The 16,709-nt window shown below is 38.0% G+C and overlaps 1 protein-coding gene across 1 annotated transcript in view; it reads right to left on the reverse strand.

Moving 5' to 3' along the window:
• The window catches only part of LOC144660415 (chloride channel protein C-like), a 43,156-nt gene extending 29,690 nt beyond the window's left edge, over positions 1 to 13,466 (reverse strand). Inside the window, exons 1-8 of the mRNA XM_078521035.1 lie at positions 13,063 to 13,466; positions 8,881 to 9,002; positions 7,994 to 8,027; positions 7,648 to 7,728; positions 6,894 to 7,069; positions 5,933 to 6,025; positions 5,627 to 5,786; positions 5,040 to 5,123 (exon numbers count right to left, since the gene is read on the reverse strand). Of these exons, the coding sequence (XP_078377161.1) occupies positions 5,040 to 5,123; positions 5,627 to 5,786; positions 5,933 to 6,025; positions 6,894 to 7,069; positions 7,648 to 7,728; positions 7,994 to 8,027; positions 8,881 to 9,002; positions 13,063 to 13,275 (963 nt within the window). The 5' untranslated portion in view covers positions 13,276 to 13,466. The remainder of the gene's footprint in view (positions 1 to 5,039; positions 5,124 to 5,626; positions 5,787 to 5,932; positions 6,026 to 6,893; positions 7,070 to 7,647; positions 7,729 to 7,993; positions 8,028 to 8,880; positions 9,003 to 13,062) is intronic.
• Positions 13,467 to 16,709: the final 3,243 nt, after the last annotated feature.

The raw sequence follows: 16,709 nt of genomic DNA on the forward strand, positions 1-16,709 counted from the left end.
TCAGAGCAAAATATTTTCGCTACGCCTTAATATAACGAAAACTCCGGGCAGGGGTTCCATCCACCCCCCCCCCCCCCCTTGTACGATGATGGGGGTATGAGTTTGCTTGTACGTCCGAGGGTTAATTGAAAAAACAAAAACTAATTCAATTATCAAAATGTCACAAAATGACACGTTCTTATTCTGTTTAAAGCGGTTACCGTAAAAACCCGCAGATAAGCCGCACCTTTTTTCCAAAAATTTTCGCTCGAAAGCGGGGGTGCGGCTTATCTGCGGGAACATTCGGAAAAGGTGCCGTAAATTTTCGTTAACTGATGCTAATTTATGGAAAATTATGTAAATAAATATAACATAAAACTACAAGAGAGTACCGGTCACTGCTTTACAAGTTTGACAGCTCCTATACTGTTTGCAGTGTCGACAATGGCCTATAACTTCAACAGTAATATTGATACTTTTACGAGCGAGAAAATACTACGAGTATTCACGAGTAAGATAGCCAATTGTTTCTTTCTCATTTTGCACTTTGATGGAAAATTTGTCGAACTGATTACGAAACTCTTTTTATGCAACAAGTTTATCTCCAATAGATGGCTCCCAAATCTCTTTAATTTGTTGATATGATAGCCACGAAACCCGAACACCTCCATCGCCATCTTGTTTTGCTTTACGTTCTCGCCCTAGTCCCATCATGGATATTTCGCGTCCGATCAAATGCCTGGTTACTAAGCTACGAACGTTCGGCAAACGCAAGTTCTTGTTGTTGTGACACAAAAATCCATGGAAAAACTGCATTGAATGAAGAAATACCTGTCAACAAATGCCAGAAAAAGATCACCCATAATATGTCAAAGCTGGTTTTCATTATATTAAAGAGCTCAAATTGTGGGTAAGACTGAAGTATTTTCTGTTTTAATGTTCATTGAGTTTACGTTCGATGAAGAAGACTTCCTAAAGACTCAACTTTGGATTTTTGACTCGACTTTGGATTTTCTTTGATCTTTCAAAAAACTTTTTTCCAACATTTGAGTTGTTAAACTCGGGGTGCGGCTTATCTGCGGGTGCGGCTTATACGCGGGTGTTTACGGTATTTTGTTGCTAGCTTTCTAGTAACCATTTCCTTTCTTTTGTTTGTTACGGAATACTTTTGGCTTTTTGCCAAACACTGTAACATAATAGTTGTTTTTTCACTTTTGTAACATGACACCTTTGTTTTTTAAAACGAACGCAACACGATACCCTTGTTTTTCTAGAAAAAAGCCACGTCTCCATATAGACATTGAACGAAAAGTACTATAATAAACGAAGTAATAAACGTATCAAATCAAAAACCACTTTCTTCGGGGAAAGTTCTTTAAAGCGCACTACACCTGGAGTAATTGTTTCCTGTCAGAACTGTTCAACAAAGATTTTCGTTCATTCACAACGTAAATTCTATTCAACAAACAAGAACTAATTGAGTTATCAAATTGTCACGGAATGGCACGCTCTTAGTCTGTTTTTGCTATCGATCGTAGTTGCTTTTAACAGCAAAGTTAATACTTGTTCTGGTTCATTAAATGTTTGAACGAGATGTTTTACAGTTGATTTTTATAGTTTACTTTTGCCGCCCGCTTTGCGAAGTTTGTTGGGAAATTGGAAACTTTGTTATGAAGTTGTCAATTACGTTGCGAGTTTTGCGAATATAATTGCGAACTTCGATACAAAGTTCCTAACTTCGGCCCGACTGAACTTTTCAAGTTTGGTGGAGGAGAAACAAGACATGTTGCTCGAAAGTCAGCGATTTCTGAACTAGATGATTTTAGAACTGGTCAAGGAAGGTTAAAGTAGCTTGAAGTGCAAGACAACGTTTAGCATCAGCGATCACGCAAGTGATTTGCCAATAAATAAATTTTATGCATGTAGAAATTTGGTCAAATTTTAACTTTTCTGTATGAAAACACATATTTAACGATTTCTGTAAGGCATAATCTTCACTGTCTTCAATTTCAAGTCTTCTGCGTTTGTAAACCGGATGAAACTGGATGGTTTACCCATATATAAAATTGATTTTAATCGAAGCCGACGCGACGCGACAGGGAAGACTAATTTGTTCGAGACATGTTTACCGCTCGCGGAACATAAACGTTTTTCATTTTTATGACATTTGTTTCCAACAGTTTAGCGTAGCAAAGCCCTTTTTGATAACATAATTACAGAAGGTTTTAATAAATTCGGGCCGAAGTTGTGAACTTTGCATCGAAGCTCACAATTTGATTCGCGAACTCGCAACCTATTTGGCAACTTCGTAACAAACTTAATTTCCCAACGAACTTCGCAAAGCGGACGGCAAAAGTAACGACAACATTATTCTTCAAATCTACATTGTGCAAATGTTATATGTAATTTTTACTACGGTCAGGAAAGCTAGCCTCTCCAAACGTACGCTCGAATAAGAAGAATAACAAGTTAGTGTTGGGCCTTTTGCTCACGGCGTGTGCGTTGTAAGTAGGGGAGCGTTACGAAAAACGTTTTTAATCCAGGGTTAATTCACAACTCACCAATTCCGCCTCCTACAAATCTAAAATCTTCGAACAAAATCGCTCACTACAACAGGACAACTCGGATTAATATTAATCCGCGGATTATAATAATAATAGATTATAATAGGATTATTATAATCCAGAAATAGATTATTATAATCCAGTAATAGATTATTATAATCCAGTAATATATTATTATAATCCAGTAATAGATTAAGGCACGGCAAAAAATTGGAAGGATTAGATTATTATTAATATTATAATCCGGATTAATATTAATCTCTATTATAATCCCGATAAAAGCCTGCGAATGTTTAGATAACAGCAAATCGAAAGATATGTTTATTTAAAATATTGTTTAGTAGCTCATTAAACAAATTGCAAACAGTTACTGTCATCAGCAGACGCACTAATTAAAAAAATATCTTTATATTTTACTGATCTTCAGACTGTGTCGTTAGATTTGGGTGAAATACAATTTAAACTACGTTAATGGAGGACGGTTGGAACGATCCTGTCTCTGTTCCAACCATCCTCCATGAACGTAGTTTAAATTGTATTTCACCCGCATCTAACGGCACACTCTGATGATCGCTTCGTGTGTGAAACTCTGAGTAACTGTCCGCATGTATTTGCATCGAGCACTTCTACGATTGTGTGAAACCTTTTACATTTTTCTTTGTTAATTTTACTGATCAGATATCTGTTATATTTAGATACCAAGCAAAAGGGTCCAAGAATGCATAAGATATTGATAAGGCCGCCTTAGATCAATCTTCGGAAGCTTTGGACTAGGATTGCGTTGTTGAGATTTATTATTAAGATTAATATTAATCCGATTAATATTAATCTTACATAAGATTAATATTAATCTTAATAGATTAAGGCACGGCTCAAACCTCAGTAATAGATTATAATAATCTATTAATGGATTATAATAATCTATTACTGGATTATAATAATCTATTACTCGATTATAATAATCATTAGGATTAATATTAATCCGATTAATATTAATCCGAGTTGTCCTGCTACAACTGTGTCAGATTGCTTCCCCCTTATAAACTACAATTTGATTGGTTCTGATAGTACCTGAAATCTGATTGGTGTGACAAACAAACATACTTCACTGACCCACTGACTGACTGACTGAATGATTACACGGGAACATCATGCCGACTAAGAGCTATTTTTGAAAAAATAACTCAAAAATACTAACCCAGCGCCTGAGCTGCGGGCCGAAATTAAACGTTTGTAAACATTTTTGGAGAAAGTCCCATTCGCTTGAGTCGAAGGCCTTCTCGAAATCTAGGAAGACGGCTATTCCAGGCAACTCTTTTTGCTTCGTAAATCCATAACGTCTTTGATTAATCTTATGCTTTCGCCAATGTATCTTCCTTTGACATACCCGGACTGGCTAGAAGAAACAATTTTTGGTGGTATTTTCTCTATCCGGAGAGCGATGACTTTAGTTAAAATTTTATCCACATTTAAGAGTGAAACTGGTCTCCAATTTTTTAGGAGCTCTAAATTCTTTTTCTTTTTTGGAATTAAAGAAATCACACCTTGTCGTTGTGAAATGGAAAGAGTTCCGCTTTGAAGTGCATAGTGGAAACTCTCGGTCATATATTTTGCTAACATATTCCAAAAATGTAGATAATTAACTCTACAGTTAAGCCGTCTGAGCCTGGGCTTTTATTTTTGGCCATTGATTTTAGGGCGTTATAGCATTCTTCTCGCGTTACTTCACTTTCGCAGGTCTCAGCTTCTTCTTCTGATAACCTTTTCTCAATACCTTCAAAAAAGTCACTAAATTCTGGAAGCTGTGGGTCCGAATTAACCGAAGTATATATTTGCTTGAAGAAATTTTCCTCTGCTTGAAGAATCTTTTTCGGGTCGGTTATCTTCTTATCTTCGTGAATTTTAATGGAAGTCACATGTTTTCGTCTATAGTTGGTCTTTTCTAAACTGTAGAAATACTTACTATTTTTCTCTCCATACTCGTACCAACGTGTTCTGCTGCGCACGATTGTGCCTTGTGTTTTACGAGCTTCTACCTCTGCGAGTTTAGCTTTAAATTTGTCCATTTCCATTTTGTCACTTTCATTGTAGTTAGCTTGCAATTTATTTTGAATAATTATTAACCTTGTTTGAAGCGACGCTTCTTCATCACGCGATTTCTTTGCTTTGCGTTTTGAATATTTAGTTGTGAAAACCCTGATCTCCATTTTGATCATTTCCCAGAAGAGTCCTTTATCATTTACTTGTTGATGCCATATAACGAATTTGGGAATTTTAAAAGTGAGCAATTCAACGTAATCGGTATCAAGTAATAGTGAATTGTTGAACTTCCAGAAGCCAGGTCTGCGTGGAGGGCTGTCTCTTCCGCTTATCTTCGGGAACATGCCAAATTCTTACACCTCTGACAGGTCAGGGCAGACAACATCAATGAAAAAACTTAATAAAAATCCAAGTTTTCAAGAATGTTCTTCTCTTAATTCTTTAGTTAACACTTACTTGAAATAAAATATTCTTTTCAGCTTTAAACATGCCAAAATCTCCTTGATACTTGAAACCTTCAAAAGCTGAATTAAACAAGTCCTACAAATAACATGAATTGCTTAAGGTTACTACAGTAACTGTAACATACATTTAGAATATTTTAATGTTACTCTAAAAAACATACATTTTAAGAATAAAATACTTGTCACTTTCCGCCTTTTTTTGCACACTTTTTATTGTGCACCAGCCATTCTTTAAGGTTGAATTATTAAATTTATTTGTGAGCCCTAGACTGAAGGCATGTACCGGTACCGGTAAAAAATTACAAAGTGTCACTTTCACTGGCCTCAGTTTTTTGTCTTAGGAAAACTTAGGAATTTTTTTCCAGTTTCATAAGGTATTTCTGACTTCAAAGAATCAATTTGTCATTAACTCATTTATACACTGGGTGGGGACAAACAATGGAAAAGTTGTGTCTTGCTTAAAACAGAACTAGAGTCTGACCCACTTCTAACACTTTAATTTGGATATTAATCCTCACTGTCCTAGACTTGAGGTCGCTGCACCGCCCAAAAGTAACATTATTCTATCCACATACTTACTGTAGTGAAGGTAGACACCATACAAGCAAAGAATGTCTGCCAAGATAATTTCATGTTCCAAAATGATGACACCTCTTCCATAGAGAACAACAGTCCGCCAACTGGTGCCCCAAAAGCTGAAGCCACACCCGCTGCCGCACCAGCGGAAATGAAGTTACGCCTGTTTAAGAAATTCAAATTATACTCAAAATTATTTAACAGTAATTTTTTTAAGATCATACCACACATATCCAAATGAAAATTTATGTAATAAAGTCTGCAAGAGTACTATGAATATCATAAATATGCAAAATTATCTTTACTTGCCTGTCTTCTGTGTTACGAAACCTCTCAAAGAATGGCAGTTTAAAATTAAGAGTCTGTGATTTAAACTGACTAAGGCCTGCACCAACTAAGCTCCTGCAACAAACAAATTAAACTTTTTTTCACTAATAATTTTTAAGTGGCGGCAGAAGCATGCGTCTACTAAAAGTGTGATGGTTACTTTATACAACAATCTGCCTAAAATTGTTTAGTAGAAATTGTTTTGAGCTGAAAGTCCATTCGGATGACTGATTGTTATTCAGTTATGATTTTATGTGTATGTCATAGTTTAAAATGAATATCAGGTTAAAATGATTTCAAACTTGTTTGATTAGTACTTCCTTTGCTGCAGATTTATCAGCCGAATTCTTTAACAAAGAAGAATACAGAGCAAACAAGTTTGAAATCATTTTGACATGAAATTCATTTTAAACTCATGACATTCATCTTTTAACACAAACACATAACGCCCAATCAGGGATACTAGAAACATCTGTAGTGATAGACTATCAGATGAAGGTGTGAATGGAAACTTTTTTAGCAAAATCTCAAACAACATGCTGATTATAATTAAAATTAAATTACCTTTATTTAGACACGGTGAGGATTAAAGCTATAAGCTTGTGGGGCCGTGTATTCCCAATGGAATTGGAATTTGGAAATGTTGGTTTTTGTGGAGGGAAGAAAACCGGAGAACCTGGAGAAAAACCCTGGGAGCAAGGACAAGAACCAACAACAAACTCAACCCACATATGTCGCAGAGGAATTGAACCCAGGCCACAATGGTGGGAGGCAAGCGCTCTCACCACTGCGCAATCCCTGCTACCGTAACTGCAGGAAAAAACTCTTAAGCATGTCTGTTCTACAGGATGCTTAAGTAAATAGTGTAACATACAGGACATAGCAGCTTGAAAGTTTGAGAATTGTTTGTTATAATTAAATAAACAAAATACAAGAAACACACCCAAGATGAATCATGGGACCTTCTGGGCCGATAGGAAGCCCTGCACCAACAGCACACACACAGGAAAAGAACTTGACTATCATGGTCTTGAAATTAAAGATATGTCGCACCACAGTACCATTCAGGAAACCAATAAGCTCAGGGATACCAGAACCTCCAGCAGAAGGACGGTAGTACTGTAAGACAAGGAACATTATCATAATGATGGCCAATGAAAAGCGTCAGCTATACTTTGCTCTTACTTCAGCTACTTAGGGAAGTTGGCTTCTTTTTTTCTCAGAATTGAAAAAATTAAGAAAGATTTTTTCAAACAGTAGGTTACCCTACTCAAACCAGCTGCTGACTTCAAATTTTACTGAAACCTCTGGTCTCTAATGTGCAACTAGAATTGATCATATTTTGGAAATACAACTGTAATATGTATCACAGTTTGGTTACGTCATAATTGATTTGAATGAAGGTCTCAAAAAGGAAATTAATATGTAAAACTTCTCCTGCAGCTTGGGTTTACATTAAACTGTTACATTTCTCCAAAATTTCTCTTGTTTGCATCAGGGTATGTAATTAGACACTCCCCATTTTCTGTTCCTTAAATTTAGAATTGTGGCCTATTCCTGTCTTTGTTTGTTGGACTTAATCTTGATCTATACATCGGCGTCAGAGCTAAGTAATAAGTCCAGGGCTTATTTTCAGACATTATGGTGTATATTGGTAACTCTATATCAATACAGTAATATCAATAATTTGTACTAACCACAACTGGGACAGAACTGGCTATGACAAAAAGAACGCTGTATCCAATAACCCAGACCCAAGCCAAACCATAGTCACGATCCTAGACAAAAAACAAAGCACAATATTCAATGGCTACAGAAATTAAAATTGCCGCCATTTAAATTTTTTATATTTTAATTATAGTAACAACAGAGTTTCCTTTTCTGCAAACAACAAGCACATTCTTTGCCTCTGAATTTAACTCCATAACCTGTAAGAATTTTTGATGGCGTTTCCTATCAGTTGTCAAATCTTCTTCTGTGAACTCTATTTCTTAATCAGAATCCTGAGCAATAAGAAATTGAAAGAATTTTATGGCTATGTACCTTTATAAACTCAGAAGCCTTATCCCACTTAGGCCTGCAGAAAATAAGAAAACAAAACATTTATCAAAAAATAATTTTAGTTAAGCAACCTTTTTGTGATTTCAACTTCTTCTAAAAATCTGTGAACACAACAAAACAAATTAAGGTTGTTATTAGGGCAATCAGTATTTGACATAATGATAAAAAAAGGTTTGTACCTGATCTTAAAATTCTAAAAACCATTTTAAAGATGTTGAAAAATGTATAAAACTAAATTTTCAACAACTCTCTGCTGCCTTTGTCAGAGTTGAATCGTCCGCTACAAATCAGATCAAGAGAATTGTATACAAAGTCAAGTGCAAAACATGTGATTTAGCATATGTGGGGGAGAGAGTAAAAGATCATGGAATTTGCACGGCACAGAACATATAAAAAATAAGATTTCACGTGGAAACAACAGCCAATGACATTCATCCCGATTACAAAGAAATTTTAAAGAAATGTGAACAATAGACAGCAACGCCTTGTTTGGAAGCGCTGCACTCTATCCAGGACATTAATTCTGTCAATGAGCATGTACATTTTCCACAGGTCTATTTAACTTTGGGAACATCCCTAGGGACTGGCGACATATAAAATCTTATTATGCATTAAGTGAAACAATTTAACTCTGACAAAGGCAACAGAGAGTTGTTGAAAATTTAGTTTTATAATTTACAGACATTTATTATTATCATTATTTATTTTTCAACACCTTTTAAACCCTTTTAAGAATTTTAAGATTAGCTACAAACCGTATTTTATTGTCAAATTTACACAGGTTGTCATTGTGTTAAGAGATTGCTATCCAGTAACTTTAAAAATCTGGGTTTTTTAATACATTAAATTTGACTGTAGTTTTGACATACTCAGCTATAACATCAATAAATTGATGCATGAGAAAGCCAATGAATCCAACAGAGAATCCTATCAATCCCATCATGACCCATCGATCCCAATCCAGGCGTGACGGCTGCTGTTTTAGCCAGTTCTAGAAAGTTTAACAACAATAAGATGAGAATTAAGAGAGAAGGGAGTAGGGCTTTAAAGAGAGAGAGATAATTATTAAAACGGTTGAAGTTCCTGAGTTTAGGAGAGAAAGGGTCAAAAGAGAAGAGGGAGCGTTATGGCTCCATCAATTCCAAGCATGATCTGCAAACTCTCCCTGATCAAACCAGAAAAGCTGATCAAGAAATCTTTAACTCTGATGTGTTTAGAACATGCTGTATAGAACTTTACGTCTTCCCATTTTTATATGCATTTTAAAGCCCTTTTACAAAGTTACAGATCATCTTGTAAGCAATTACTAACATGTAGCACATTTGATTGATGTTCTGGGTTGACATCAAGTCACGAATTGTACTGGACCAAGATCTCTTTGACTGAAGATCTGGTTCTACTACTTGGCCATGTTTCTAATTATTGCAGTTTTCTCTGACTTAAACAATTCATAAATAAATGGCACGTAATGCATGTAGAAGCGATGATGTTTCCCAAAAAATTGTCAAAAAATTAACGTAAATAAAAGTAGCTGATGACTTCTGTGTTGAATGATTGTTCAACAAAAATTGTGTAGCGTTGCATCCAATATATTTAATATACGATACTTCCTGGGAGCGAGCAAGGTCAAACCTTGTCATGTAATTGTTTACACAGGCCCATTGCATCTCGGGGGAGGGGACTCCCATATAAGAGGGATGGGGATGCTCGTCGAAAATTTTGAAAAGAACCCTTAAATGAGACCAATTTGAGTGTGGCTCAAGCTCTTCTTAACCCCAAAAAAATACCAAAAAAATAGAAAATTAATATAATTTTCATTTGCAGATTTCTTCATGTGCAGCCCTAAACGAGACCATTATGGCTAAAAATATTAACATTTCGCCCGGAACACCCTAAGCAAGACCAAAAATCCAAAATTTACACCCCTAAGCAAGACAACAAGCATCCCCTTCCCTTTCACATGCGAGTTCCCCTCCCCCTGGGGGCATTGTATTAAAAGAATGTAGACTGAGGTGTCTGTTTGCTGAATCTCATCAAATATAATTTGTCTCTGGTTTATATCTTGTATTAGTCCTTTCTTACTTCCCAAGAGTATTTTGTTTTGTGTACTTCATGGCAATTTCTAGTTAAGTTAAACTTGATCTCTGTTCACGTAACATTTATTCCTGTAGCTGGTTTCCAGTCCTGTTCAGTTCTACTGATCAGTCGACCACGCGCAACAGAACTGGTAGACAGCTCATGGTATAAAGTGATGCAGACGTCATTGCTTAAAAATAGAGATTTCAACCAAAGACAAAAATGTTTTCGGCATTTTGCTCAGAGAAATGTAAACATTTTCACAAATAAAAACATTTCTTGTGGTTATCATCACAGTCAGGGGAAAAGGTGCCGGAGAAGTGATGTCGCCATCAACTGGAACTTGTTCTCCCAACTGATCAGGACACTTAAAGCCCCATTATGGGTATTTTACATACATGAGCTGAACCCAATGTGGGGCATTTGCAACTTTCTGGAAACAAAGTGACAAATGAATGGGGGAGGGGGGAAGCTGCCGGTTTCGCTCCCAATAGATTTCGCACCGTCCGAGTTCGCTCCCACCTTATACCGCGTTTGCACCCAGTGTGACCGAGTTCGCTCCCTAGTATGAAGGGAGTATGACCGAGTTCGCTCCCATGTAATAACTTCGGTTGAAGTTTATACCAAATCACACTTTAAACATAAACGATAATTTCTAGACGATTTCTCTAAGCTCAAATTCAGTTGAGCGTACGCTAGCATATTGAAATTGTAATTTGCGATTCTTAGGTTTTACTACCTTATTCTGTGTTTGAAAGATAAAACTTGTAACACTTCTTCCTCTTATACTCTGCTTTAGTTCCTTATACTCCTCTTCGACAAACTGAACTGCATTAAGCTGGCTGTTAGGCTTCCATCGTAAACATGGTCGCCATATTGAATACGAAACAGTGGAACCCAGGCTTTCATGAGACTGAAAGCTGAAGTATTTTCTTTCAATTGCGTGATTTCATGCCGCGCGGGGGCCTGGTACTACCGGATTTTTGCGGACTTATTTACAAACTGTAAATGTAAAGATGGCGGCGAGCGACGGCTGGCACTGGTCTTGTGCTAGTAACTTAAGCTTACTAATCGGGGACACTACAATTAAGATACTACTTTAAAATACGGAATATCAAACCTATATTTAATACTTATAGGGTGTTTTCGGCTCAAGAGTTGCAAAGGTGACACCCTTTGCATGTGTCTCCTCCGACAAGTCCACTGAGGTCCCTTTTCCTGACAGTTCTTACTCTTGGTACGTAAAAATCTGAGTTCCTTAAGCTATAGCTCGAGGGTGATCTAGGAAAAAGGTCTACTACGTTGCTAGGCAGTAATCTATGTTTCACTTTAAACATGAAAATTGCGATCTCTTGCAATCGTTTTATTTAAAACACCCACTTCTAAGCATTTAGATCCTTTGAGTGTGTTTACTCAAAACTCTTAAAAAGGTTAGATTAAAACGCGCGTCCCTTGTGCAATGAAACACAGAAGCAGTATAATGAAAAAAAAAAATCTCACCTTCGCTTGACACATAAGCTTTATTCAAAATGTGCTTGCCTTTATTGCGTTGAAGCACATAAAACAGAAGAACTACAAAATCAGTTGCGAACCTTTTGACCGCCACGTTAAATTCAAACCGACACTTTTTAACCAACATCCCAGAGTGATTTACTCAAAACTGTTAAAAGGTTAGATTGAAATACGCGTGTCGCGCGTGCCTTAGCAATGAAACACAGAAGCAATATAATGAAAAAAAATCTTACCTTCGCTCGACACAAAAGCTTTATTCAAAACGCGCTTGCCTTTAAAGAGTTGAAGCGCATAAAACAGAAGAACGCCAGAATCAGTTGCGAGCTTTTTGACCGCCACGTTTATTTCATTCCGACAACTTTGTAAATCAAAATTCTAGAATGATTTACTCAAAACTCTTAATAGGTTAGTTTAAAACGCGCGTGCCTCAGTAATGAAACACAGGCAGTATAATGAAAAAAATCTCACCTTCGCTAGACACAAAAGCTTTATTTAGCAATTAAACACAGAAGCAGCATAATGAAAAAAAAATTATCACCTTCGCTCGACACAAAAGCTTTATTTAGCAATGAAACACAGAAGCAGCATAATGAAAAAAAAATTATCACCTTCGCTCGACACAAAAGCTTTATTCAAAACGCGCTTGCCTTTAAAGAGTTGAAGCGCATAAAACAGAAGAACGCCAGAATCAGTGACGAGCTGTGCTCCAAGCTGCACGGACCACGCACCGAGTAGTCACTCGTGACTTTGTAGCCTTGTGGCTCGGTCACGCAAAAAAACGCCTCCTTTAGGAGCCACCAAATATATGAAAGTCATGATCAACAATTGGTTTGTGTTTTGTAGTCTGTTTTTTTGGGCTAAATCTGTCCACAACTGGTTTGCATACAGTATTTCAACCGACCGGAAACAACATCTTTTACGTTGCTGTTTCCGGTTGCCCCAGATCTCGCGTCCGTGCCTTAAGTTTCAAGATGGCTGCGATTGAAAACTCGGTTAAGAAGGCTCGAAAAAGTTAGGTACGAACTCGAAAAGCCGGGGGTGGGTGCGAACTCGGTTTTTATTGGGAGCGAACTCGGTCATACTAGGGAGCGAACTCGGTCACACTGGGTGCGAACGCGGTATAAGGTGGGAGCGAACTCGGACGGTGCGAAATCGATTGGGAGCGAAACCGGTAGAATTCGGGGGGGGAATGATTCCACTTGTTATTGACAGAGCCACATGATAATAGAGCTTTAACAGTTAACATTCATGTGGACATAAGCTCAGTATATAGCAAGAACATGAAAACAATTATGTTAACTACAGCTAATTAAAGTTCAATTTGGGAAGCTCAGTACAGTGTATCGTTCAAAAACTATTAATTTTCAACCAAATTTCCGGAAAGACCATGAATGACCTCGCCCACCCTCCCACAGTGGTCCTTCAACATCATCCTTTTTAGAACTTTACAAAAATCGACTGACCTTGTAAACAGCACTATGAGGAGGAAGATAGTCCACACTCTCGAAGGTACCGAGCTTTTCCTTCTCTTCTTCCGTGTAATGATGATTCACATAACGACTTTCGAATTCGCGGCCCTTTTGAAAGAAGCTGGTCTGAGTTTCTGTTGGCAGAGTATCTTCGTCCGCGTGCGAAGAAGACACGCCATACTTGCTTGCATTTCTCCTCAATGACATTTCGTGCCGTGAGGAAAAAGGAGCTAAAACCTCAGGAAATTGGCAAAATTTTTGTGTAAATACACAGGTTCTCGGCTCCCGTACCGTGCACCATGCACGGCTTGTGTCATTTGAGATGTTATTGCCCGAGAACTAATCGATAGCCCGAGTGTACTCGATCACTTCCGAATACGCCACGATTGCATGCCGAAGCTGAACCGAAGAGTCGAGGATAGGCAAGGTATCAGGCTCCACGCACCTGAAGTACGTAACATTGCGTTCTCTTTTGCCGGTATCTATTATTTCTTCCACACTTATACCACCTGTTTTAACGGTGTCAAGGAACAATTAAATAAAACCAGAAACTAATGATAAAACACACCAAGCAAAAATATTGTTTCATTTTCGTTAATATTAGTTGCCAGTTTCAAAGTTCCGAAAGCAGCTAGGTAACCCTCCGAGTTGCGACCTCTATGTCGAGACTCAATGGCTGAGACATAACTCTGTTTTAATGTTAATCCTTTTTATTCACAGACAGGACAACGCAGCTTATTCTTCCCAATATTTATGAATTCAAAAAAACCACCTGAGTTCCTTTTTGAAGTGACAAATCGCTTCATGGTAGCAAGTAGCAAGTCATAGGGTAGTGATTTCCTCGGGGGGATTTCACGAGTTAGAGTATGCAAAGAGTGCAAAAGAGTGGAGGAACTGTCTTTAAGGGTTTTTAGGGACCACTCAAAATATCTCGAACAGACCCTCCGAACGGTCGATTCATTAAGTATCTTTATGGGTTATTCAAGTGAAAAATTAAGAAAACAGATGCGTTATACCTTCTGTAGGTATGTGAAAGCAGGTATGATTTTTTCCTATCGAAGACCGTATACGAAAGGGTTACCGTTTCTGTCGAAAATGGTAAAATTTTCGAGTACGTCTTCCCCCCCCCCCCCCCCCCCGCCCACCCTGGGTCAGCCATGTAGCCATTTATTCATTAATTCTTCCGTTCGTTCGCTCGTTCGTTCTTTCCATTCATTTTTCATCCATTCCTTCTTTTCGCTTTGCGAGACTCCATCGTGACACTTTGGGTTTCTTGTCCCCCAAAACACGTGATGTGGCAGCGCGTGATTCGGGGGACAAGTGAGTTCAAAGTACGGAACTTGATACAGTGTATGGGTTAATCATGGTTAATGGGCAATTTATTTGCGTTGGCTCTTCGAGCGGGCGTCATTTAGATTTGCTACACCGCACTGATGAGTCCCAAGAAGGACGAAACAGCTGTCTGCGGTTGCAATCCTGCTGTAGCGGTTCTAGTCGTGGTGGTGTCTCGCAAAGTCAACTTTTCACGTAGTACGATCAGCCTTGCTTTCAGTTGTCTCTTCTTTCTTCCTCTGTTTTTTCAACCACGTTATATTTACTCCTCTCCGCTTTAGGCTATAAAGGGTGGAGCCTTTGTCTATCAGTGCTAGTGTTCTCTGCATAATTCTCTAGCCTTGCTATATGTGTTAGGCTCCTTAGCTTAATGGCCATCAAGGAGCTTGTTCGCTGCGTGCAGTGTCTTGTCATTCGAACCTTTTGACCTTCAGCGGTACTTGACATCCTCTTACAAGGCTTACAAGTTATTGGGCTTGCCAAGTGATTCGTGCTAAAATAAGTGCGTCATACGTGAAAGGAATTAACTGACGTGAAACGGTATCATGACCTTCTAATTATCTACCTCGTCACAGTTCACAGCCCCAGCTGCGACAGCCGGATAGACGTGATATAAATAACGGAGCAGAAACGTGGTTTGGTGAAAACGGTGCTTAATTTGTGTTAAAATGGTAATTTCTTCAAGTCACTTTTTTCAAGGGCCAAGTGACCCAACAAATTTGGGGCTTGTCCTTCAGTTCGGTCTGATGATTCAACGGTGTTTTCTACTTCCCTGGATGAGGATAAATTTAAACCACTGCAAATTACCCCTTCGGCGTTTTGTAGAGTTAGACTTGCTTCAAGTCGACCTCTTTGTCGCCCTCACGTTTCGCTTGAGGGAGGGTCGAGGGTAAAGGCTTTTAGAAAGTCTCTCCGCCAGTATTCATATATTCATGGTTGGCCGAGAGATACTGCGAGAGTACAGTATAAAATGTAACGAGTTAATAAGTTTCTTGAAAATCAAGTTAAGTTTCTCAAAGTTTAAAATCTTAGCATAGATAGATCAAAGGCCCGAGACAAAATTCGGTTCAGCTGCCACTTTGGAAGACTCAAAAAAAGAGCTACCGTGATTTTCGTGACTTTGAAAACAGGTAATTTGTTTGGACGGATTTTAAAAACCCGACAACTTCCATAAACCACCTGAAACTTCCCCAAGGGTGGGATAATTTCTACAATAGACAAGACGACACGCTTACATGTGTGTGCACGTGTTTTTAAGATAAAGAAAATTAACGATGAACGCAAATGATACTACTAAACTGAAAAACGGTAACGAATTAAAGAACTGAGTGATAAATACAGAAGTCATGTCAAGTCAACTTTATTTAGGCGGGGTGGCCCAATCAGCACTTGGCTGGTACATAGGGGCCCTGCGTAAGTTATGACTACATTAAAATTTTTTAGTAGGTTCGGCCGGGTAAAAAAGCACTTTAAAATACAAATGAATTATAATTATTTTAAAAATTAAAAAGAAGACTCGAGAAAAAAGACAGTTTACTCGATATTGCGGCACGGAATGAGGGTGAAATCGTTCAAGTATGCTAACGAGAGAAAGCTGTTAAAAATACAGTCAACTCTCTCTACGACGGACACCTTCGGGACCGGCCGCAACTGTCGTGTCCGTCTTAGAGAGGTGTCCGTCTTGTAGAGAGTCGAAGAAACATGAAACCAGTTATTTTGAGATAATAAAGCTAAACCTATGCACAATGAATACACGTCTGTTTTAAGTCTGTTTAAAGTCGCTTTCTTTAACAAAATCTACAAACTGGGACAACAATAATATCAGAAAATTGACTCGTTTGTTCATTACAATCGATAATTCACTGCTTCACGTAAGCAGAGAAGCTTCATTGTTTTTGGTTAGTAAGCTTATCCTTAGGGCGCTGACTAACTTTGCTTTAGCAATATGAAGTTTGGAAGTATTTTCACTTATAAAACATGATAAAAATACTTCTTAAGTGCCGTTGATGTTTTCAAAGTGTCCGTTGTCCGTCTTAGAGAGGTGTCCGTATTATAGACCCCCATTATAGGGAGTTTGGTTACAGTAAAATGACTGAAAAACGGCAGGGACCATCGCCAGGTGTCCGTCTTATGGAGGTGTCCGTTAAGAGAGAGTTGACTGTAGACAGAAAATAATTTAGAATTTTGAGCCAAAAAAATTAAAACGAATTTTTTAAATTCGCGTTAATTATCGTGGACCCATCCATTTCCCAAAATAAAGTAGGATGAGGATCACATGATACTTTCGCTCCAGGGGGATTCAATTTTGT

The sequence above is a fragment of the Oculina patagonica genome, chromosome 1, assembly GCF_052425735.1.
Source record: "Oculina patagonica isolate OP01 chromosome 1, crgOcupat, whole genome shotgun sequence".
Classification (NCBI taxonomy): domain Eukaryota; kingdom Metazoa; phylum Cnidaria; class Anthozoa; order Scleractinia; family Oculinidae; genus Oculina; species Oculina patagonica.